The sequence below is a fragment of the Daldinia vernicosa genome (genome assembly GCF_022497035.1).
Source record: "Daldinia vernicosa strain CBS 139.73 unplaced genomic scaffold F5Y00scaffold_82, whole genome shotgun sequence".
NCBI classification, from domain to species: domain Eukaryota; kingdom Fungi; phylum Ascomycota; class Sordariomycetes; order Xylariales; family Hypoxylaceae; genus Daldinia; species Daldinia vernicosa.
The window spans coordinates 46,873-70,921 of NW_025953998.1; the positions used below are offsets into that span (position 1 = coordinate 46,873).

General features: G+C 48.1%; 5 protein-coding genes across 5 annotated transcripts; 2 read left to right on the plus strand and 3 right to left on the minus strand.

Moving 5' to 3' along the window:
* Positions 1 to 503: 503 nt before the first annotated feature.
* On the plus strand, positions 504 to 10,098 carry F5Y00DRAFT_210158 (mitochondrial protein from FMP27-domain-containing protein). Its single transcript, XM_048005498.1, has 2 exons — positions 504 to 601; positions 666 to 10,098. Exon 2 carries the CDS (start codon positions 696 to 698, stop codon positions 9,570 to 9,572), a length of 8,877 nt encoding a protein of 2,958 aa, XP_047860092.1. The 5' UTR covers positions 504 to 601; positions 666 to 695; the 3' UTR covers positions 9,573 to 10,098.
* Positions 10,099 to 10,525: 427 nt separating this feature from the next.
* F5Y00DRAFT_266836 (uncharacterized protein) lies at positions 10,526 to 10,909 on the minus strand (the record flags this gene model as incomplete). The annotated part of the gene is made up of 1 exon (XM_048011989.1): positions 10,526 to 10,909. The coding sequence occupies one exon, from the start codon at positions 10,907 to 10,909 to the stop codon at positions 10,526 to 10,528; it is 384 nt and encodes a 127-aa protein (XP_047860093.1).
* A 1,425-nt stretch (positions 10,910 to 12,334) lies between these two features.
* F5Y00DRAFT_249352 (ATP-dependent DNA ligase) lies at positions 12,335 to 15,563 on the minus strand. The gene is made up of 5 exons (XM_048009578.1): positions 15,353 to 15,563; positions 15,079 to 15,263; positions 13,853 to 15,017; positions 13,037 to 13,805; positions 12,335 to 12,976 (listed from the first exon to the last, which is right to left on the minus strand). Exons 1-5 carry the CDS (start codon positions 15,376 to 15,378, stop codon positions 12,440 to 12,442), a joined length of 2,682 nt encoding a protein of 893 aa, XP_047860094.1. The 5' UTR covers positions 15,379 to 15,563; the 3' UTR covers positions 12,335 to 12,439.
* Positions 15,564 to 15,783: 220 nt separating this feature from the next.
* On the plus strand, positions 15,784 to 17,172 carry F5Y00DRAFT_249353 (uncharacterized protein). The gene is made up of 2 exons (XM_048009579.1): positions 15,784 to 16,567; positions 16,661 to 17,172. Exons 1-2 carry the CDS (start codon positions 15,856 to 15,858, stop codon positions 17,062 to 17,064), a joined length of 1,116 nt encoding a protein of 371 aa, XP_047860095.1. The 5' UTR covers positions 15,784 to 15,855; the 3' UTR covers positions 17,065 to 17,172.
* Positions 17,173 to 17,311: 139 nt separating this feature from the next.
* Positions 17,312 to 21,296, minus strand: F5Y00DRAFT_274440 (kinase-like domain-containing protein). The gene is made up of 3 exons (XM_048013358.1): positions 20,408 to 21,296; positions 18,658 to 20,309; positions 17,312 to 18,594 (listed from the first exon to the last, which is right to left on the minus strand). The coding sequence occupies exons 1-3, from the start codon at positions 20,822 to 20,824 to the stop codon at positions 17,994 to 17,996; spliced, it is 2,670 nt and encodes an 889-aa protein (XP_047860096.1). The 5' UTR covers positions 20,825 to 21,296; the 3' UTR covers positions 17,312 to 17,993.
* Between the last annotated feature and the right edge of the window lie 2,753 nt (positions 21,297 to 24,049).

Here is a 24,049-nt window from a genome sequence, read left to right on the forward strand (position 1 = left end):
GTCAAGGTGAGTTATTTTATATTCTTTGTTTCTTTGTTAATCATTGGTATCATCTGTCGTCTCCCGAGCTGCCGAGTTATTAATCTAGACTTAAATGGGTCAATATGTACACCCACATTAGGGGCGTTAGGGGCGTTAGGGGCTTGTCTTGCCCTGTCTTTTTGCCCTGTCTTTGCTATTCTTCGGCGTCTTACACTGTACAACCCTTATTTTAGCGTGGGATTTCCACCAATGCGGCTGCATTGTGACGTGCATACCCTTACCCATCTCTTTCCCTATCTCTTTCCTATCGTAGCCTTTTCTAATCCTCCTTCCCATTTGTCACGATTTGCGATCCCCTTCCTAGAGGTAACAGCTACGGTCCCTTGGTTCTAGATATCTAGAGTTACTGTTTAGCCGATTAATAGCTACCTATCTATAGATACGAGTAGGGAAGGGCCCGGATATTTCATAATCATTAAGCACGCATTCGAATACCACCTAAGAACAAAGCTATCCGTTGTCTTTATCACCGTTCTGACCTCGACACGCAACGATATGGATTAACGCCTATACCAACCACTCGGATGATGCAGGGAGAACAAGCACGCGAAGCAACGAAGTAAGGATAAAAAGAGACGTTTGGTCTCGTAACTAGTTATGCTAATATTATACTCGTAAGCTAGCAACGCGGCACGCGCCTTGCTTAAGGTGCTATGGCGCTCATAAATCCGACCTTCGTCTTTGGCGTATTCGTCCTCCTATACCTCTCGTCCTTTGTATTGTTCGCCGTAGTCCGTATAGTAACCGGAATCTCTATACAACGAATCGGATACTTCTCCTTGCGTCGACTAGCTTATACCCCCAAAGATGGCATCAAGATCGAGATCCGCGGCTTGGGCCTCAATGTCCACCGTCCGACTTTTTCCCAGCCGACCTGGCTCAGCATCGTCGTAAGCGAACTCGCCGTAACGGTTGATATCAAAGTTCTCGAGGGACAAAAACATGCTGGGGTCGATACTAGCGAGAGTGAGAGCGATGACAATGGTGGTAAAGGGCTGAAACCGCCTATCACAACGAAAGATCTACCCAAAAAGCAGCATTCCAGGCGGGCTGCTTTTGAGACTGCTCGCAGTGCTACTTGGAAACAGCTCACAAAGGTCAAAGAGCGCGTGAAGAAGCTCCATCGAAATGTCCGATGGCTTCGTATGGTAGATGTCGTAGCCACTGATTCTACGCTTAATATTGTGGATGCTGGGAAAATCCAATTTGGTAGCTTTACAATAGCCTTGGATACTCGGAATCGTATGGTGGACCACGCACGTTTCTTCTTTCAAACAAGTTCCGAGAAGCAGCGTCAGCAACATTCTGCTGAATGGATTGTCACCTTGCGAAGCGTTCTGTTCACGGCCAAGGGGGCCGAGGCCATTGAGATTCTGGACAGTGCTACATTGAATATCCATGGGTTCCTCTATGAGGATTTGGATGGTCTACGGGATGCAGCCATTGCGCTTAAACTTGGCAGACTGCATATTCCTTACGACGACGTACGAAGCTGTGTGAAACGTTATCAGAAATCCAAGCTTCAGAACTCGAATACGTACACGCAGGCCGAGTCAATTGAGGTTTCAGTCGACAAGGTCATACAAGAAATTGATCAGCCGGGTAGTACGGACCAAGAGTTAATTCAGACGGTGTCTGATTCTAAAGAGTTCGTGAGCTCCATCCTTCGAGGAATTAAGGAAGTCCAATTTGCAGTGAGCTTCGTCAGCCTCTCGAAGAAGGTGAATTCTGTGAAAACGGCTGGTTCGCCTTTGTTGTTGAACGCTTCTATGAAGGAGGTCGGCATAGACTTACATCGCTTGGACCCCAAGTCTCCGGCACATCGCATGTACTTTCCTTCCAAGGACATTGCTCACGAGGCTCTGGGCGCGGCCCTGTCAATTTCTGTTGGGCTTGATGATGGCAATGGTAGGCCAGAAAGAATAGTGTATATCCCTATGGCTACTACAACCGTGAAGACTACCCTACCCTCAAAAACGGTGGAGCTCTCTGATGTTGGAAGCGCCGAAGAACGAAATGCCAATATACTGTTTGCGAACTCTGTCGTTACCTCGCCTTCGGTGGACCTTTATCCAAAGCATCTACCCGTACTTATTGCTCTTCTCCAACGCCGGCCGAAAGCACCAAAAGCCCACACGCAGCAGAGGCATATGCTTATTTCTCGTCTATTACCGAAAGCTAATATTAAGTTTTCCATGCATGAACCAGTCCTAAGGATAGCTTTACCTCCAGTTGAAAAGACAAACGACCCGGATGACTTCGACTTGATCATCTCTTCCATCTCTTCTATCTCGCTTGACCTCGAGTCCTTCCATTCTGCAGTCGAAGATTTACACTATTCTTTAGTGTCGTCCTTCCGACTTCAAACTCATCATCTCTATTATCAAACTACTCAAGGCAGTCGCTTTGACTTAATAGATACGGAATCGTTCGACCTCAAATTACAGCTCTCGGCAACTCCCGACGTCCATGTAATTGCCAACGGTCAGCTCCAGACTTTCGCAATTCGCATGACCCGCCCAGAGATAACCAAGGGTCTGCGTCAAATCGTTCGTCAGCTTAAGCTAGATGTTGAGCCTGACAAGAGGGCGGTGTCAAAGACGCAAAGATCTCAAAATATCGTTCGTGCTGTACCGTCTTGGCTACTTCATTTTTCAGTACAAGTTGAAGACTTCAGTGCCGAAATTACGGGCATCGATGAAGATTTCCCCGAGAATACTCGAGGCGTCGTGCTACAGGTGGAATCGTGGTCGACGGAGTATCGAGCTCATAGGTTAGATTCGTTACGGAACCGACCAGCGTCTCGAAGACGGACGGCTAGCCGATCTTTCATACCTGATGCGGATTTCTTGAGCTCGGTTGCCATACCGCCATCTCCACGCAAAAAGCAGCAGATTGAGGGCGATGGACGAAGACTCACTCTCCATACGCGAAATCTGGAAGCCTTCATAGTCGAGGCACCAGAAAAATGGGAAGCCGAGCCGTTCGTCAAAATGCCCCGCTTTGAGGTAGCTCTCTCGACACATAGTGATGCCCAGGGTCCAATCCTTCACGTTCATTCCCATATGAGGACTCTACTTATTCATTATTCACTTTACCGACACTACTCAATAGGCGTGGCTGTCATGGTTTTGCGAAATGCGTTCACGAGGGGACCAGGAGCGGGACCGCAATCCCCGACACCAGCCAGTCCAAAGACGGGATATTTGAGTCCTCCATGGATATCACCCGACTCGCCCATTGCTGATCAGATGGACAATTTCCCACGGCACTCGAAGGAGCTTGTCTCATATGACATTAAAGCATCCCTTATTCAGATCAAAGCTGAAATGCCCTCTGATCCCCCGTTGATGATGCAGATATATGCCATGGAAGCTGGCCGGCATAGGTGGTCACCTCCGTTCTTCTTCTCAAAACTGATCCGACTATATGCTGGCGCACCTCGAATGCGAGGAGTTTGGGCACGCGTTGCAAGCATTAAAACTATCCGTCTAGATTACCGCCAGTCACGCAGGAAAATGTCGACTGGTGGTTTTCATGACGAGAAAATGTTTGATATAGTAACCGATGCTATGCGGCTGGCAGTGCCTCATGAGCTTATTATTAGCGAGATATCCGACAACATCATCAATGTTATCAAAGCGAGCGAGCAACTACATCACCGCTTTAAAACAGGCACGAACGAATATATCCTGGATAAGGGACCAGAAGGCCCAAAGAACGTCCCGAAAATCTCCTTAAGAACCCGTACTCTTTTATTTGAACTTGAAGACGGCGCTTTTGAGTGGAAGTTAGGGATGATTTACAGGGCTGGACGTGTTGAGCAAATGCAACGACTTGCTCGTGAGGAGGCTTATCGGGTTAAAGTGAAGAAGATCCACGAAGAAGAAATGAGGAAAGAGTCGAATCGAATTAGGAATCGATCGGTGATGTCAAGAGGACGAACGGCGGCCTCGAATGCCTCTTTTGCAAGAAGCAAGAGCGAAGACGGCCTCACACAATTTGGCCGTGCAGAGCGTTCCTCTAGCGAAGTGCCGAGAAGCAGGAACCCTCGATACGACCCGGAAACGATTCGGGGCATGAGTGGTAGCGCACACGTCTCAATTCAGGAAGCTAGGACTAAACTCCATCAGCATAACGCCCAAAGCTGGAAGAGACGTATTGACCGCCATTATACGATGGCGAGAAATGGTATGAAGGAGTTGCGTGGCTTATTCTGGGGCCCCGATGAAGTTCCTGACGATATCGAAGATAATGAGAAAATACTTGAAGTGCCTCAACGACCGGCACTGATGGCAACTGTGATAACAGATCTACAAATAGTGATTGACAAGCCGTCATTCCCAATTCAGAAGCTACCAGATTTTCTACATGAAGTCGGAAAAGGAATGCCCAAGGACATGAAATATTCCCTCCTCGTACCTATGAATGTCCAGATTAATATGGGTGAGGCAAGAATTAGCCTCCGGGATTATCCTCTACCCCTACTTCATGTTCCTGCTACTAAGTCTGGCCAATCATCGAGACTTGCAGCTTTATCACTCAAGACGGATTTCGTTATCGCAGAAGAATTCCATGGCAATGAATCATCTCGTAGAATCAGAGTTCAGATTACTCCACCAGACAATTCAGAGCCGGGAAGGCCAAATAGAAGTTTCGCTATCGATGTTCGCCGCACTATCGGACCCGTGAAGTCCTACTCGGATATGCATGTTGACATCAATACCGCATATCCTACCAGGATTACCTGGGGTCCTTCGTATCAACCGGCGATTCAAGATATGATGATGGCTATTGAGTCGTTTACAAAGCCACAATTGGATCCTTCGGAACGCGTAGGGTTCTGGGATAAGATCAGGCTCAATTTTCATTCTCGAGTTCGGGTCGCATGGAAGGAGGACGGCGATGTTCATCTTGCTTTGAAGGGTACTAGGGATCCTTATAATGTCACTGGTAACGGCGCAGGTTTCTTGATGTGTTGGCGAAACAATGTTAGATGGAATGTCCATACCGAAGACGACCCGAAGAAGTTCATGACCGTCGACAGCGGTGAATATGTCCTTGCAATACCAGACTACAGCCACCAGGTTAGAGAGGCGTCGCGCCGAACCGGAGAAGAAGACAGCATGACGAGCGAGAATAGTTTCAAGTCCGGCGCAGCATTCAAGAAGGTTGTAATGAAAGTGTCTGGCAACGTCCAGTGGCTGGCCGGACTGGTTTTCGAACAGGCTATCGAGAATGGGAAGCGGAATTTCGAGTTCAAACCGCATTACGAGGTTGTTTTGAAGTCCCCCCAGTACGCCAAATCCGAAGACGGTTCTCTCCCATACGATGCCTTCCGCGGGTTTCGAAGCGAACACATACATCTCTCCATTGCAATTAGAGCACCAGTCGGCCGAGATTGGGCGTCGTCAGAGATGCAGCCGTCCAAAAGTTATAATACCGTGCATTTGACGCCTCGATTTTTCACTCATTTCTTCTCTTGGTGGTCTCTATTCAGCGGTCCGATGGCGCTTCCTATTCGCCAGGGCTCTCTATGGCCTGGGAGAGAAAAGAACAGCAAGAAATTTGGAAGGCATCTAGCTACAATCAAGTACAACCTACTCTTAGCCCCCTTGTTTCTCAGCCACATATATAAGCATAAAGATGCCGAAGACTACTCTGAAAACTCGGTTTCAGCTACGGGTATTAAGGTTAGGTTTGACAGCTTCATGCTTGACATCCACCAGCGCCGAGAAGAGTTCAACACTAGAGACCGTGGTCACAAGACGAACGGTAGAACAACTGGTATGAAGATTCACGCGGCTCAGCTTGATCTTGTATCCGCGGATGTTCGTGCTGTCTCTGCTAGTATCAAAGGCACAACTACCGAAGCAATCAAGAAAAATTCGATTTCGACCTTGATGGCACAGCAGGATGAAGATGGTGCAGACCTCTCCCATTTCACGATTCCTGATAATGATTTTAGCTGGATCGACATGGATGACTTTGTCGAACTCGACTCAATCCTACCCGCAGAAGCAAATCCGGATACCAAAATATTGCCACTTGCGTATGCTCCTCGTGTCACATACTTCAGGCAGACCGATATTGGAGGCACTATAGATGGAGACCCTGACCGTACGAGTCCTTTCGGACATGAGCCCACCCATGTCTGCATAATGAGCCAGGACGATGATCCTAGGAGGGTTCAATTTCAGCTAATCCAGTCTCGATTGGAGCAGCTGAAGGCTCAGATTGCCGCCAACACCCGCAACGTCGGCGACGCTGAATTACGTATGGTCCGTGATAACGGTAATGACCCGGAAATCAAAGCCGAATTCGAGATGCTCAGCAAGCATGATACCGTCTTGAAAGAGAAACTAATGTTCATGGAAGATATGCTGCAGCAGATGGCAATTAAAACATCGGCAGATCATCAGGATACTTCAGGAGACTCCGAGTCTACGAGCCACGAATCCAGAGAATGGATCGATACAGGAGATGGAAAAGTCAGAATACCGTCAGGGACCGACTTTGCGAGTGACTTCAAGAACAGGTTTGTTGTCCACAATGTTCAATTGAAGTGGAACAATCTGCTGCGGAATATCATTCTCCGATATAGCCACCAAGTTAGCCAACGACGTGGTTTCGTCTACTATCTATCTCGGCCTGCCGTCAAGTTCATCCTAGACATTGTAGAGGAGCAGGCCAGGGCTAAGCAAAACAGCAAATCCTCTAATACCCCTAATAATGACGCACGCCGTCCTTCGGCCACAAATAGCACCACACAGCCTAGTGAAACTGACCCAGATATCGAATACCGTATCAAACAAATCCTGAAGGATGGTAGAAGGTATGTTGACGCCGATGGATACTCTTCAACCGAAGGTCCTACCAGCATAAACATGGAGGATATCACCAGTGGTATAGCAGAAGAATTTGCTCCTCAAAACGCATACCATGTCCGCTTGATCGCGCCGCAAATACAGCTCCAAAGTGAAAAGAATAAGAAGCACGTTGTTCTAATCACCGGAAAAGGAATGGAACTCAAGGTGGTCGAAGTTATGGAGAAGGCAAGATTGTCCGATCAGGTCAGCGGATTAGTACAGCGACGTTTCTTACTCAGGATGGACAGCGCACAGTTCTTTGTGACACATCAGAAATGGTTCTCGGGTCAACTGCTGTCGATGTATTCCGGCAACACATACGGAACACCTGCCGGTTCCTCCTGGCCGCCTTGGGTACCTATGGAAGTTATGTACGATTTCCAGTCGGATCCTTTTGGCTTTAAACGGGTTGTTCAAGAGACATCGGCCACGCTAAGATATGATAAATTCAACACTCTCCGGTTAAAATACAATGACGAAGTTAATACCGATGCCAATTCTCTGGCAACGGAGAGCACCGAAAGCAGGATGGATAGCCTCTGGGTAGATTTCCCTCAGGCTAGGGCTCTTTGCAATTCATCGCAATACTACGCGATGTACGTTATTGTGCTTGACCTTCTTCTATATAGCGAGCCTCTTGAGAAGACGAGGAATGAGAGGTTGGAGAAGATCATACTAGCCTCGGACTTCAGCGACCTTCGAGGAACACCGGAGATGGTCACTAGATTGCAGGAGCGTATTCGTCAACTGGAGGATATCAAGGCACACTTCCAAATCCATTCTAAATACTTAGACAGGAAGGGATGGCAGGATCGATTGCTTCTGGAACGCGATCTCGCAGCATGCGAAGATGAATTATTCTTCGTGATGAAGGCTATTACTACCTCACAACGGAAATACGACAATGCGTCGCAGAGTAATGCTCTACTGAGATGGACTATATCCGCCAAGGAAATCGTTTGGCATCTTATTCGCGACAACAACGAGCCTCTCGTCGAATTACAGCTAAGAGATGTCGAGTATGACCGAACCGACAACTCGGACGGATCTCATATCAATCTGATGCAAGTGGGCAAGGTGTTAGGTTTAAACCTTATGCCAGATGCGATCTATCCGGAAATGATTGCTCCTTACTTTGAGGATGAGAAGGCAGCCTTCGCCGGTTTAGAGGGCAAACAGATGGTCCGTGTCTACTGGCACATGCTAGAAGCTATAGCAGGCATACCAGTGATGGACCATTTCGAAGTAAATCTATTTCCCATGAGAATCCAGCTCGAGCATGAAGTCGGGAAGAAACTTTTTGAATATATATTCCCTGGGATGGATGAAGATAAGGCTGATGAGCAGTCTGACTCGCCGTTTATTCTGAGGTCAACCTTCCCTGGCGAGACGGAAGAAGATGACGTGCCCGACGAGACCATGTCCAACTCTAGTAGGCCCGCCACTTCTGACAAGGAGCCTTCGTTCTCAACGCGGCCTGGATCATTAGAGCTCCGCCTTCGGCCTACCTTGGCCTTGGATTCGCGCCAACCCGAAGACAGTTATCAGAAACCCAAGGCCATAAGCGTCCATTCGGGTGATGGTGGCAGTGTATTCCGGCTTTTTAGTTCCAAGACGGTCACTAAAAAGCCGTCATACGAATCTATTCAATCAGGTGCCGCTTCACAGAAGATGGGGATTGGCCGAGCCACAACGATTGCTGCAGTAAACAATAGCGAAACCAAGAAGAGTGGACGGTTCGGTCTCTCCCGGAAATCTGGCAATACAGACGATAAGCCTTCAGACGACTTGACAAAGATGATAGCACGTGCTTCAAACTACGTAACTTTTGCGTATATCAAGCTTCCGTCAGTTGTCCTTTGCCTCAGCTACAAAGGTAGAGGTGACCGAAACATCGAAGATGTGCACGACTTCGTCTTCCGACTGCCAACGATCGAATACCGTAACAAAACATGGTCCAATCTTGATCTAGCCCTGGCGTTCAAATCTCGCGTGATCAAGGCACTCATCTCTCATACGGGTGCTATCATCGGCAATAAGTTCAGCAAGCATCGGCCTAACACAGCACAGCAAAACAAGCTGCGTGAGCTAGCAACCAGCAGCGTTCTCCTTGCAACGCCAAGTATGTCCAATAGCGGCGACAATAGTGATGATTCGTCAAGCCTATATGGAACGAGCCCGGTTGATTACTCACGATCACCGCCGAGGAGCATAAGAAGCTCACATTCGAACATTCCGGGACCGCAGCGACCACCTAGTCGGAGTTCTAGTCTTGCCTCGTCCCGGTCATACAGTCATGGATTCAGTAATAGCACAGAAACCAGGAATACACCACCTGTTCCTTCATTCGTCAATATTGCACCTCCGACGCCCATAGACCGTACGTATAGTGGCCTAGGAATTGACATGCCTCGACCGAAAACCAGCGCGAGTGCGAGTGCCGCGGATTCCTTGAGCCCATTCCGGCCAACCACTAGCAGCGGTGTCACCAGCGGCTTCACCATGATTGAAGATAGAGGAAGACGGAAGTCGACCAGTCAGGGCTTCATCAAGGGGAAACTGAACGCGTTGACGAGCCGACTTAGGGATCGGGATAACAACGACGCTAAAAATAACCACGAAGACGAGCAACAGGATGACGATGCAGATAGATGGACGTGATAGATGAAATAGAGCAAGGCGCGGCGGTCTGACCACATTGGCCGGTATAAATCAACGAAGTAATCGATAATTGTCCCCAAAGTCAAAGAGGCGCACAGGCGTATATACCTATGTATAAAAACCCGAAGGCTCGCTAGATAGCCTGGGTAGATTATAAGAGTAACAGGATACCGCACAAACCCCACAAGTCGTTTTGGGTAGTCTCCGCCGTTGGCCACAGTCGTTTTTTGAAAATTTCTCTTCGGTTTTCGTCATGAGCATTTACACCCTTTTTTCATATACACATTCGGAGTTGGGGAGTTGAGGTCGGCCAGGAGGCCAGTAAACCCTCACACTGGAAATAGACAACAACAACAACGTTGGAACTCCCTAATAAGCGTTTAGATATATATATATATAGTTTGCCAGCGATATATATTTGGCTGGGGCAGGAAGAATAAGCATTGCATTGGAGAAGGAAAAAATCGGTGTATTAAGGGGTTCTTTTGATATTGATACTGGTAGTTGAATAAGATGAATACCTACCTAAAGTAATTGATATTAGAGTTAAATTCACTCGTTATGTAAATTCAAAAGCTCTTCAGGGGAGGGTATCTCATACTGACTTGGATGAACTGCTAGTTAAGTTAACCCCTTCCGGTAGGAAATATCCCAAGACATATCCAGACCTCATTGGGCGAACATGCCAACCCCCTTATTAAAGTACCAACCACACATATCTTCTCACGCTACTATCACCTAACGCATGATATATTCTTTCTTATACCTCCCAGCAATCCCTCTCCCCCTTCCCCCTTTTCACCCCTATCTTCACCCCCCTCCATCCATCCTCCCTCCCTCCCTCCCCCCTTTCCCACTCCCCCTTTCCCACTCCCCCCTACTATTATTATCTTCTCACTTCCACCACCACATCATCCACCACATTCCAACCCCTACCTAGGTACCTAGGTAAACTAACACTGCTTCGAAGCCGGCACCTTGGGATCCTTCCCTCGCCCCCGCAGATACGTCTCGCAGTCGTACCCGTAGCGCTGGTCGCCGCCGTGCGCGCGCGTGTACGCCTCGACCCAACAGAGCGGGCACACGAGGTACGCGGCGTTGCTGAAGCCGATCCAGGGCCGGGCTTCGTGCGCTGGCGTGTCGTCGTGGCATGGGCACGGGCAGCTGAGCATTGGCGGCATAGGCGCTGCTGGGGTTTTGTTGTCTTTGTTTTCTGCGGTGGTGGTGGTGGTGGGAGGTGGTTGGTTTTGCGGTGGTGGAGAGGATGGCGGCGGAGATGAAGAAGGAGGAGGGCTTTCGTCGGTTAGGAATAGAGTTGAGGAGTGTGTTGTTGACATTGCGTTTGTACGATGAAGGTTGCTGGACTTCAGGTCGTGGGATGGTGTGTAAATCGTTACCGTCTGTGCGAGGTCTTCGGTACGGTATATCGCGAGAGTCGAGTTACTTCTTTAACTGGCCAGCCGTCGTCGTCGTCGTCGTCGATGCTAGTTGAATATAATCACCCTAGGTACCTATATATCGAGTTTAACCAAAGCAAGATACAGAACCAGGCATAAAAAGCAACCAGCAGCGGCAAATACATACATACACGCAACAAGAGCAAGCAAGCAAGCAACAACTCGCGTGTTCCATGCGTCAGTCATCGTAGGAACCCTCCTTCCCTGAGTCCGCAAAAGGCACAGGCACGACGGTCGGTACCTACCTACCTAAGGTAGCTAGGGTAGACAGACCAAGGGCGCTGTGGAACAACACAGACAGCGCCGGCCTTCGAAAGTAAAACTGATAGGCTCGAGCCACGAGCAACAAGTGTCACCGCAGGACAGGATAAGGGGGGAACGCCGATGGGACCGGGGGAAAAAAGGTAATTCTGTCTTTGTGCCATCGTGAGGCAACAATGGGGTGAGGGGGGCAGGAGGAAGGGAGAGAGGGTGCTCTCTCTCTCTAGGATGGATGGCTACACGTTGTGGCCGACGGGGAAACTAAACCTGACCTAACCTGACTGACCTACGTCGTGGTTGTGAATCACGGAGTAGTCCCGACGAGACGGCATGGGGTAACGATGTAACCTACCTCGTGTATAATATAACTATGTACGTCATACGTATACTAATAGTCAAGTAGGTAGGTGGTAGGTGTGTATTCCAGCATAGGCATGTAGACTCGTGATAGGAAGGCGGTTCGTGGTTTCTCTACACTCTATCCGATACTCGCACTACCTAACATAGTTACAGGTTGCAGGTTACAGGATCTTCTTGCCTTGTCCATCCTAACTAAAACTTACCCTATAGAGTTTACTTATTAAATATATAATATATAATCGACAATACCCCTGAGTAAATAGTGCAGTCAGTCCCCAGAGATAAAAGGGGGGGGGGATGCATGCATTAGGTTGGGTAAATGAGAAAGTTACTACCCCTAATTTTTGACAGCTCCGAGTCCTCATATTCATCAAGGTATAGTACCGTGTCAATTCCCATTATATCTAGCTGTTTTGAGTCGACGATGGGGCGGATGGATGATACATACGATAATCGGGAATTATAGCGGCAAGACACATCCGAGTCGTATGGCTGCAGGTCTTGGTATGCGGTTTATAATAAACCCTGTAGCAAGACGAAATCATTCCAAGGAACTGCTTCGTTCGCTCCATGACGAACTGATGCCGATAACCATTCGCTTACCTACCTAAGGTACATAGGATCGCCATAATCATGTTCAGCATCTCGTCACATGTAACAAATGGCAAATAGGAATAACCTAAATCAGATGGCCGTCAGAATGGTGGTCCGTATCTCATAGTTATCATAGCTTATTAGCTGCTAATAATACATAGCCAGGTCATAAGCCAGATCGTAAATAGGCCCCTCTTAGTATTCGAAATCGTCATCCACAGACGGCCCCTTGCTCTTTGTCACACTCTCCTGTTTTCTATATAGCTCTGCTACTTGACGACTACTTGTCGCCTCGTCTGGTTTCTTATCGTCTCTCAACTTGATGAATCTAGGGAACCGCAAACTAATTCCCTTCTCGCCCAACGGGTCGACGTTCTCCTTCAGCCCGGCCTTATACCTCGGGCTCAGTGTTAAATCCGCTGTCCGCACTTCCCAGACATACCGCGGTTCGAACCAGACGTCTGGTTGATGCTGTCCGCCCGATGAGTGGGAGTAGAATGGCTTTGGGCGATCGATTACAATTTCTGAGAGTTGCTTATGAACATCTTCAAGAACTTGCTCAGAAAAGCCCGTGCCGATATTGCAGATCGTTTCGTACGTTTCAGTGGCTGCGTTATAGCAGCCCAGAAGGAAAGCACCATAAACAGATGTACGTTTGCCCTTGCCATAGTAGGCGCCGAGGACTACTAGATCGAGAGAGTCGCCTAGTCCTGTGAGATAATCTTTCTTGATCTACTCCGTTATTAGTAACAATTGATAAATAGGTATAGTTAAGTATAGTTAAGTTCTTACCTTGAGCCAATTTCGACTTCGTTTGCTGGGCTCGTACCCGCTCTCTGAACCGTCAAGCATCTTGACCATCAAGCCTTCGCATGACGACTTGACACTCTCCTCTAAGAACGTCTGGATTTCGTCTAGTTCCCTACCATCCATGTGTGTCGCAAAAGCAAACTCGCCCTCCACTGGTTGGAAAGCATCGTGAAGCAACTCGCGACGTTCTCGGAGCGACTTTTCGACTATTGCTTCTCCGTTCAAGAATAGCAAGTCGAAAGCAAAGACGCAGACCTTTACTTTTACATCCTCCAGCTTGACATCCTTCTTCTTCCTCGTCATTAACTGCTGGAAAGGAAGCAGCTTTTTCTCCGTCACATCCCAAGCGACCGTTTCGCAATCTAATACGAAACTCTTTGTGCCTTCTTTGACCCAAGTATGAAGCTTTCCAAGGATATCGGGGTATTTCTTGGAAAGGTCCTCCGAGTTTCGCGAGAAAATGGACGCGACACCCTTGGCAGCTTCCTTGGTAGCACCGGGAAGAGCGTCGATATACTCTTCCGAGTGGTCCTTAGCAACATAATGAATTTGTGCCCTCTCGCCGTCATACTTATACTCGCAGGTAAAAGTCTGATTTTCGAACCGATCCAGAACTTCCGTGATCGCTTTTGTAGGCTTCGCAAGCATGGGCTTAAGAGGGACTCCCGGGCGAAGCTTACAAGTCTCTTTCAGCCTCATGATGCCATTCTTGATCATGGTTGGGATGATCACATCCCAGCTAGGAAGCTCACTATTTCATGTTAGAATAGCCAGTTAACGTTCAGCAATATTACTAACCTATACACCGTTTTCAACGTGGCCTCTGCTTCTTCTATCTCCTTGGCGCTAGGTACTCTGCCTTTTTGGCTCGCTTCGTGACAGATCATAGCTTGTGCTATGGCAACAATGACTGTCTTCTCTGCTAAACCTAACCTGAGCTTCCCTTCGAGAAACCGGATCAAGTACTTGGCCTCGCTGGGACCACCCTTATCCTTGTAAATATCAACCTTGCCTGTCGAGTGAGCATCGGCAGACGACAGTAACTTTTTGATTCCATCAACTTTCCTGCCTTGGGCGCCATTCCCAACCAAGGTAGTAGCAATGTCCATCAGACCTTTATGCACACCCCTGATAGTTAGTGGCTTAGGCTTGAACATGGTTGGCTGAGTTGATCTGCTCTTGACTGCAACAAGACCCAGGTCGCCGATCTCCTTCTGGTCGGCTTTTATGACCTGTAAACTGCGCCCTGTCGTTTCACCTATGGCCTTCATAATTAGTGATTCGCCAATACCAAGTTCAATGCCTGCATAATCAGGGGCTAATTTATTGATCATCAATAACACCGTCGGAAGGAAATCGTCCGGGGTTAAGCGTAAGACTTGTCGGAGGAATAAAGAACAATACTCCGTGATCTGAAGTCGTCCCGACGTAATCTCGATAAGTGAGAAAGTTGTACACAATGCAGCGTAAGGCACTGGCTCTCCTGGCTTCCAATCAGGATACGGGTCGTTCATTTTCTCGCTCTGAAGCTTGGTTTGAATTTCTTTTCGGGCCTTGGCTGCGACCTCCGGTTTCCCATCCGAATCCGAATCTGAATCCTTTTCTATTTCGGATGCAGACTCGGAAGCTTCGTCTTTGGCATCGTCATCCTTCTGCTTGGGTGCTGGCGACTCTTCTTTGACGGAGGCGGACTTGGCGGGGGATTTCTTAGGGGACTTCTTTGGAGATCGTTTGCTACCCTCGGGTGATTTTTTGGGCTTAGCTGGCTCAGCATCAACCATAGCCTCGTCTTCCTCGTCCTCATCGTGAATTTTTTTAGGGCGACCCCTTCGTCGTCTCTTTACTACAGGTGCTTCTTCTTCAAGCTCTTCCTCGGGCTCTTCAACTTCAACCTTAGCTTTCACAGAGGATCGTTTAGTCTTGCCTTCAGGGGAGGATGGAGACCGAGAACGCTTTTTAGTGTCTAGTTACATCGAGGTTAGTTACGGGCCGGAATAATAGACATGGTGAAGAGCAATTCGAACCTTTCGTGGAGTCGGCATCTTCTGTCGCATCGACGCTAGATTTCCTCCTTTTTGGTGAAGCTACCTCTTGGTCATTGGTAGAAGATTCAAGCTCCTCTTTTGCTTTCTTAACCGACTTTGTACTAAAAGAAAGCTTCGACTGCTGTGGTGCAGGCTTCGGGCCATTGGGTTGGCCGAAGAACTTTCTGTAGTGAATATTAGCAAGTGATGATCTCGCACGGCACGACAGACAAGGAAGACCCACCCTAAGGTGGCCTGTGAAGATTTCACATACCCCAAGGTAGCTTGCTTGGGAGCCATTTTGAGCAGTCTGGCAGCAGACGTACTCGTTGCTACCTTAAGTAGACAACGCAAGGCCAGATTGGAGAAAATGGTGTAAAGGGAAGAAATTAAAATTGTCTAAGTAAGATGCGACTTCCGACGTTTTTATCGTCGTATTGCAGATTTGGGGTACCGGCAGGCAGGAAGGCAGGCAGCGACCAACAATTTCTTGTGCATTCAGTGCATTGACCTCGACGCGACTTCTTTGGCTTAACCGCGTTAAATAGAATTGTAACGCGAGCTTGCAGGCATCATACAGTGCTATCCTGTATATTTACTGTATAGGTATACTATGAAGTACTCTATCGATAAGCATACCTCGGCTTATACTTATACTTACTTATACTTACCTATACTTTAGTTATACTTAACTATCCTTATCGGCTTCAACTTAGCGACCAGCAATACATAGGTACCTATATATGGGCAGTAACTAACAACAACAACAATGAAATCATGAAGGTTCATTATATAGCATTGCGCCGACTGCAAAGGTCTCAATGCATAAGTCATACAATCTCCAGGATTTACCCTTCCGTTTGGCGCCGTGGATATAGCAGTTCCAATGGCTCTTTACAGGGTAACTTTGAGACCATCAGGGCCGAGATGTTGGCTCGCCCGGCTCAGTTAAGCTGGGACGTTATGTCGCCAACAAACTCCTCCCTTCTCAACATAGCTCTGGCCGACTTCATACCCGAAAGCTGCCAGGCCCCGGCCTACCAGGCGGGCGCTAGGACTATCGAAAATATCGATGCCAAGTACGAGCTTCCGCAAGGTCACCATCTCGTCTACTTCCCGTTGCAGAAGACCGCCTCTGAGTTATGTCCCGACGGCACGGATCCCTTGCACAGTCCCGGCGGCCCGTTTGAGCGGCGCATGTGGGCCGGCGGCTCGATCGAGTTCAACGACGATTTTCGGTTGGACTCTTCGAAAGTCGTGTGTAAGGAGAAAGTAGATCAGGTCGCGGTGAAGGGGTCCGAGGGGCAGGAGAAGATCTTTGTCGATGTGCTACGCGAGTATATGAGGGAGGATGACTTCGGTAATCCGTCTACTACGTCTCGGGGGATAAGAGAGCGGAGAGGTCTCGTCTTCATGCGCGGGGTAAATAAAGAGCAAGCCCGTGAAAACCTAGCAAAGGCAGCCTTGGGAAGAGACAGAATTGTCAAGGGTATGTCAAATTTGAATAGATGCCTCCTTCTCATCCCTCGATAAATTCCGCTCATCTGTGAGTTCCGTGATCATGGCTGAAATTCTAGCAAAGCCCCCAATACCCCCGATTTCTCAATCGCGCTCACGCCAACACCCACACTCCTCTTCCACTACAGCGCATTGACATTCAACGCACACCTGATTCACTTGGATCCAGAGTTCTGTCGTGAGGTTGAGGGGCACCGTAATCTACTATTCCATGGCCCTCTCTCCCTTACCCTGATGCTCTCCGTGCTAAGGTCGCGGCTTGAGCCGGATGAGAAAGTCCATAAGATCGACTATCGAAACTTAGCCCCTCTTTATGTTAATGAACCTCTGCGTGTCTGTGTCAGGTACAGTGGAAACAAGGAAGAGTCGGCAGAAGGCAAGTCCCGAAAATGGGAGGTTTGGGTAGAGGGCCGAGACGGGGGTCTCAGTGTAAGAGGTACCGCTGTAAGTGAAAGAATAGGTAAGTAAATAGGAACAGGTTAATGAGAACATACCGGTTACATTAACTAAATGACCTAAATATACTATCCCCTAAACTGGCATAGGTCAAAGGTGATTCATTCATATATTACGCAGGAGTCATCACTTGAAACCACTGTGACAACGTAAAGAATGCCACAAAAACGCATCAAAAGTATGAGTATGTGGGCAGTATGTCTAGCAGCCGTACCACCTTGACTACCTCCTACGCAGAATATTCACTTTCAAAATATGATTGCTATGCTTATTAATTTATTATCACGTTCCATAACCTGGAGAGGTTATCTGATGTCTATTGATACATTTCCTCGAATTCGCAAGATGAAGAAGTCATGAGTATTCGTTCCATTTCATTTGCTCTCATACATTGATTAACCACCAAAGCTCAGCGCTGCTGCGCAAATGCTGCTCATGAAACCGCCACCGACGACATAAACCCTACGAAATAGAAGGGAGATTAGCTAAGAACCTCAATGCCGATTCTCCATTTCGCCGCATCAATGCATCGTCTGATTTCCTTGCCCATCCGCAAGACTAAAATCGCTCCATCATCGTCCATTTCATGGATATTTCCTTCAACTAATCCTCAAACCAGTCTAAAATTTTCGGTCACGACTTCAACGTGCCATACAATAAAAACTAAAGGTTCAGTGATACCACCTTAGTGGACATCACTAGTAATAAAAAAAATACGAGGTCCAAGTATATTGATAGCGACCATCCCAAATATTACCGAGTTGTGAAACTCGGTAACTGAACGGATTTGCGTCTGGTCAAAGACCAATTCAGAGATCCTCGAATGTTAACGCCGGCGGACTCGACCTCGTTATGTTGAGAATTGAATAATTGGTCGTTTATCGCAAAGGGGTATCAAGAAAAGACTAGCTTAAAAAGATGATATGGTGCCTCTAAGCGCTTTAGGTAATGGGTGCGAGGAAAGGACTAAGCATGAGTTCGTCTGCGCTCGGTCGCAAGTTGTGGTCTATCTCAAAGGTCTGACTTAAGAACTTGGTTGCTTCGGGACTGGCACTTTCAGGAATAGTCGGGGCGGCCTTGCCACCTCCAATCTTGAAGATGGCTTGCAACTGACTGCAGTCCGGGAAAGGATGTGCTCCGGTCATCATCTCGACAACTAAGCAGCCGAGAGACCAGATATCAGCTTTGCGTGTGTAAGAGGTTTGCTTAACCACTTCGGGGGCCATCCAGAACACCGAGCCTTGCAACGATGGCCTATTCTTGTTGTTGTTGGCGCCATTAAGAATATTGGATGCCTCAAGCTTCTTGCTAATTCCGAAATCGGAGATCTTGATCGTACCCTTGTTATCTACAAGGATGTTGGCGCCTTTAATATCACGATGAATGATGTCTCGGTTGTGTAAGTACGAGAGCCCGTTCAAGATCTGCCTCACGAAACTGCGAACAAGAGGCTCGGGGAGGGCACCATACGAGTTGAGCATCGTCTGGACGGAGCCACCAGGAACGTACTCGAGGAAAATATTCAGGTGCTCAGCCGAGGAGCTGCAGCCGAGATATTGCACAATATTCGCGTGTCGGAGATCTCGGAGCAGACTAATCTCTCACTTAAGAGCTTCGATCATACTCTTCTTTCGAGCATCCGTCTGGCTGTTCGCGCCGGGTGAAGGAGTCTCAACCTGCTTGACGGCAAGTAGCTCTCCAGTCACGGCATGCAAGGCCAAGTAAACGCTGCCGAACGATCCTTGACCAATCAAGGCACCTTTCATCCACTTGTTATCGTCCCACGACTCACCGGCTAAGAAGCTCTGTAGTTCCTCGTCGGCGTCTTCGCCATCCTCGCTCAGGGCCTGAGTAATATCCTTCAAGGACCCAGAGCCCTGGGTACTGGATTCGTCGAAGTAGCTCTGGCGGACATTCCCTTCCGGATCTGTGATGCTTATCGGATTGGTATCCGAACCGCTATCTGCAAACGAAACATAAGACTTGCGGTTCGGTTCGATAGGAGATTCCTCTTGAAGAGTGTCTAGCACTGACGAAGCGATCGAATCACGGAACGAATGTGGCATACGGCCTTGGTTCTCACGGGCCTTGACTTTGGCAAGCTGACCACTATTCAACCACGAATCTGCAATAGTCGGGATAGGGGGTGCATCTTGGATACTAGATGCAAAACTGAGGTTGCTAGCGACACTGAGTCGGCTGTTCACCTTGCTAAGGCGAGTAGACCTACGCATAGATAGTCGAGCGGTTCGGTCAATGTCTTCCTTAGGGTGATCAGGGAAGTACGAAGTGAGATCTGAAGTAATCAACTCGCTGGGAGGTCTTAAACTACCGAACGGTCTCATGACCTTTCGTCTCGGGACGGTCCTAGCGTCACTGGGTGGTCGTTCCAAATCCCTAGCGGTATTATTGAGATTCCTCTCGCGGTCCTGGAAGGAAATTGGCGATAACGGCTGCTGGAGTCCTTCGTTCCAGCTCTCACCTAATATCCTCTGTACCTTTTCTTGGCTCCTCTTATCTTGTATGTTTCCTAAACCCTGGTTGTGGTATTGTTGAGCTTCTTCCATGGCAATAGAGGCGGCTCGCTGCAACTCTTTCTCTCCTGGTTCTCCGGACGGCACTCTTCGGAGAATGAGGCGGTTTCTCTCGGGTCGCTTCTGATCCTTAATGATGCGCCACAGTTCGGTATCGCCGAGACGACGACATTGCTTAGGGTCGGGGTCAACACCGGCTAATATCCAGAAACAGTAATTGCGATCATGATCCTCTCGTAAGGCGAACTTTCGTAACGTTACCCGCATAACTTCTTCGCAGGTATTGCAGTCGGCAATTTTAACAACTTTCGTAACGCCACCGTTCCAGATGACACGGATGACGTCTTGACCCTGTGGTAAAGCAGCCATCAGCGAACCATCCTGACTTGAGGCATTCCGTGTGTGTGTAATTACCAGACGGCTCTGCATAGTCGGCGAACCAGGTCCTCGAGCGGTCGAATTTGGTGTCGTATTGCTCATATACTGCTGATTCTGATACCTCGGCGGCCTAATACCTCGGGCATCAGTGTTGGGTAGAGGCGAATTCGGTCGTGACGATGGAATCGCGACGTCGGCCATTGAGGTCATAGGTAAGGTTTGCATGTCAAGCCGCGAATACCTCTTGGTAGACGCCGTGGCAATACCACGGCCGCCGGAGTTGGGATGTCGCGGAGACCCTGTTGAAGAGGGAGCATATTGGGAATCCAGTCCCCCGAAAGAATCCTGAAGAAAAGGATTAGATAACAAGTTCAGGCAATTTCTGAAGCCAATCCAAAATATGCTCTTCACAGGCATAACACGCGCACTTGGTGCCAACTTACTCGGTTGCGCCTCTTCTGATTCGCGTACGCCTTTGTCCTGAGTTTCTTAATACCCAGAAATAGTCGAACTCGATCGCCAACTTTCTCGATGCCCATCTCTTTGAGGACCTCCTTATCCATTTCCAGCAAGTTCTCGCCGTTGATGTTGTTCTTCCTGAAGAGTTTTTCATACTCGCCACATTTGACACTCCTCAGATAATCACAGACTTGATCCTCAGTCCAGTTCTTAACCGCGTCGGGGCCGTCGAGATCAGAGAACTCGGACTCGGTCGGGCTAGCGAAGGCTTGACCGGCGGCATGGACGGCAGGTGGTCTTCTCGAGGGCGCCATACCAGATGATTGCGCGCTCGAAACCAGAGTGGAATTCGAGGAGGCCAGCGAAGCCGGAAAAGAGGATTTCGAAGCCAGCATAGCCATTGTGAATGATTGTCGACCAAGGCTATCAGGTACGCAGCATGTGAAGGAAGAATTGGAGACCTGCGTAAGAAAAGAGGACTTGATTAATTCTTTGTGTCCAACTCTTCTTTTTTCCTTTTCCTCTTCTTTCCTTTTGCGGGGTGGAACAAAGAGTCAACTTTGCACCAAGTAATGGCGAGAACCCCGAATGAATTAAGGAAAGAAGGAAAGTCGGCAAGCCGAGAAATGTATCGACGAGATGAGTGTGGAGCGTAGATTTCAAGAGGATTAGAAGTTGGGGGAATTAATTGCAGGAGTCGATTTACAGGTACCCGAGTTGATGTACATACACTTACCTCTTACAGTACATACATACCTACCTGCCTGTTAGCGGGCTAAGAGTTCGTTGGCGTTGGTGTAACTGCCAAGGGTGTCTTTCTTATGTAGATGCAGGCTGACTAGCCCCACCTCCTTAGAATAGCTAAATCGAGGCACAGGGGTGGATTCGCAGGAATACAGTGTAGAGTATGCCTACCAGGTTCTTATAGGCCCTATCTACTGTAGGTATACTAACCCGCGCTATGCTTAACTTCCCAGTTCGCGGGGGTTTCACTATGTCTGCCACTATGTACAATACGGAATACACTACCTAACTAACCTTAGCACAGATAGGTAAGCTTACAGTGTGCAGTGTTAGTTGCTTGGATGCGTTTAAAGGGATATGATTGGTCCGAATATAAAGAAAGAGGGCGGTAGCTGACGGCGATAGTTGAAACTCGACAAGGAACGCACGGCCGCTAGATCAGCAGAAAAATCCCGTCATCGACTCATCCACTAACAGCAACCCATCGTTCTATCGGACGAGATGGAAAGTAGAAGGAACGATTCGTTTCGATATAGTTAAAATGTCTAAACATTAGGAGGTAACTACCTAACATAAACATAACAGTGCGTACGATGCATACGATACGATGCATATAATAAAATAAGTTGGCTACTCGGCTGACAATCATTCGCTCTCCTTTTTTTACTATTTATCTTTTTTTTGTTACTACATATTACGCATCTGGGCATCTCCCCTACGATGGCCACCTACGATGCAAGATCAGAGATAAGGTCTCTTTATGATACCTAGTGTAATTCGCGTGTGCATGCTTTATGCTCTATTTTTACATACAACCTCCTTATAATAAGCCCGGGTATATACGACGTACCTATGTAATTCATGTAAGTGCAAGTCTACGTGGTGTGTACCTCACCTCACTACGGGCGGCTACTCGCCAACAATCACATCTCGCCCCCATTCAGAAGTCGGGGTGCGTACCCCTTTTGGGCACATCCGTATAGCTAATTTCGATACCCGTACACAAACCTCCGTGTCGGTGTCGCCATTATGCTAAACAGAAAGAATCTCGGATATCCTAAGCCTTATTGTCCTTAAGTCCTTATACTACATAGAGACCAGTGTTACAAGTGACTGGGTCTGTGACGTTACTACCTATGTATAGGGCTAATAACACGATAAGCCCAGCGCCAATCTTAATCACCAACCAACGACGATGACGACGGCAGCATAAACGTCGATTGGTCTGGTGGATTCCTTTTTTTTTTTTTTTTTTTACGCCACTTCGCGCCCACTATCATCACGTTCCTTCTTAAAACGTGCAGGGGAGGCGAGGCAGAAGGGCTAGGTTAGGTATTCAGGTATTGTAGGGGTTTGATAGGTAGGGTTTGATAGGGTTGATAGGGTTAAGATGGGCTGGATGGGGTTCATTGGTTCATTGACAGGGGCATAGGTCATGATCTCCAAACCTGAAACCCACCAAGTTTCGACCAGCCCGGATAAGAAAGCGTGCATCGGGCTTTGTACATTAGAAGCTCTTTGTATGTACGGATTACATACCTGAAGAAGCCTTTTGCCTTTGCCCAGTGGACCTTAGCCCACCTCGTACCGACAGTGTGGTTTACGTATGCAGGATTCATTGTTGACGTTGCTACCTATTTCCAACAACAAGTTTTGTTTTGTTTCTTTACACTTACGACTGAAGCTACGTATGCCCCGGTGGCTCAAGCGAATCCGTTGTTTCGTGATTTCTCGCAGCCATGGAAGAAACGTGTCTCCCACCGGTGCGATGCGATGCGACTCTCTTCCTCAAGAGACCACATAACTAGTAAGTAATAAAGTAATATGTGCTGAGCTGAAGTTATCATGTAGTCAGGGACCATTTAGGCGCTTATCCCCGTCCCTTGCCGGCATCTTTCGAGCGTAACCCATGGGCGCGTCCTGGTACACGATCCTTCGGTCACTGGTCACTGGTCACTGGTCACTACAATATCGCATAAGGACCGTCTTACTAATTACCTACCTATTTAGATGCCATGAATTAACAAGCATCATCATTCGCCAGCTTCAACCGACTGCTATACTGTTTCTCTACACTATCATGCAGTCAATTCGGTGTTGCTCTGATAGATCGACGTTAAACCTTTAGCCCATTGGACAACTCAAACCCCATACATGCTGCACCTATGTAGCCTGCTCAAGCAAGGGGGTCTGGCGGTCCAATTACATCCTACGTAGACATCCAGTGATCTGGAAGCTATGGAAGTTTGCTAGCGTAGATCCGGGACCGAGAAAACCAAGGTCGTATTAAAAAGACGCATCACATATGCTGTTGTCCGGTCATATTCGGTCCATTCTTTGCAAGTTGCGGCTACAAAGGCTATGGCTGCTCCCGCGTGGGTAGGACCAAGTAATAAAGCGGTTCATTTAAATTGCTTGGTACACAGCGACGGATCCCGAGATCCTCAAGGATGGAGCTGGCATCTCCGCGATAACTTGCTCAACCTCCAATTACGCTTAGAGAATTCGGTGATTACGCATGGTCGTAGGTTCGCAGGCTCTACACCATGAGCCCAAGATCAAACACCAACCGTCATGATACGCGCTCGACGTCAAGGCATACTCGCAGGCTCAGGTTCGCTGCGCCAAGCTTTGTCGATTTGGAATCATTCATTGTTCAACAGCATTGAAATCCTTCAAACGATCGAAGCTAGGGACCAGCTGCAAGCTTGTGGAGGAAGGACCTATTGTTTACTTCAAGAAATATACGATACCGAGACCGCTCCAGATCCAATATATCTACCAAACAATACGGCAATTCCCGTTTAGCAATTACATAATATATTAACTCTAGAGCCCATGATCTAATATATATCCATGGTATGTATTGATTTTAAGAGAAT

Coding starts and splice junctions, on each gene's coding strand:
- F5Y00DRAFT_210158 (XM_048005498.1), top strand. CDS start 696: ATGGCGCTCATAAATCCGACCTTCGTCTTTGGCGTATTCGTCCTCCTA.
- F5Y00DRAFT_249352 (XM_048009578.1), bottom strand. CDS start 15,378: ATGGCTCCCAAGCAAGCTACCTTGGG. Junction 13,806..13,852: donor ACGTTGAAAACGGTGTATAG/GTTAGTAATATT, acceptor AACATGAAATAG/TGAGCTTCCTAGCTGGGATG. Junction 12,977..13,036: donor GAAGTCGAAATTGGCTCAAG/GTAAGAACTTAA, acceptor ATAACGGAGTAG/ATCAAGAAAGATTATCTCAC.
- F5Y00DRAFT_249353 (XM_048009579.1), top strand. CDS start 15,856: ATGAAGGTTCATTATATAGCATTGCGCCGACTGCAAAGGTCTCAATGC. Junction 16,568..16,660: donor AAGAGACAGAATTGTCAAGG/GTATGTCAAATT, acceptor ATTCTAGCAAAG/CCCCCAATACCCCCGATTTC.
- F5Y00DRAFT_274440 (XM_048013358.1), bottom strand. CDS start 20,824: ATGGCTATGCTGGCTTCGAAATCCTCTTTTCCGGCTTCGCTGGCCTCC. Junction 20,310..20,407: donor ATCAGAAGAGGCGCAACCGA/GTAAGTTGGCAC, acceptor CCTTTTCTTCAG/GATTCTTTCGGGGGACTGGA. Junction 18,595..18,657: donor AGTATGATCGAAGCTCTTAA/GTGAGAGATTAG, acceptor TCTCGGCTGCAG/CTCCTCGGCTGAGCACCTGA.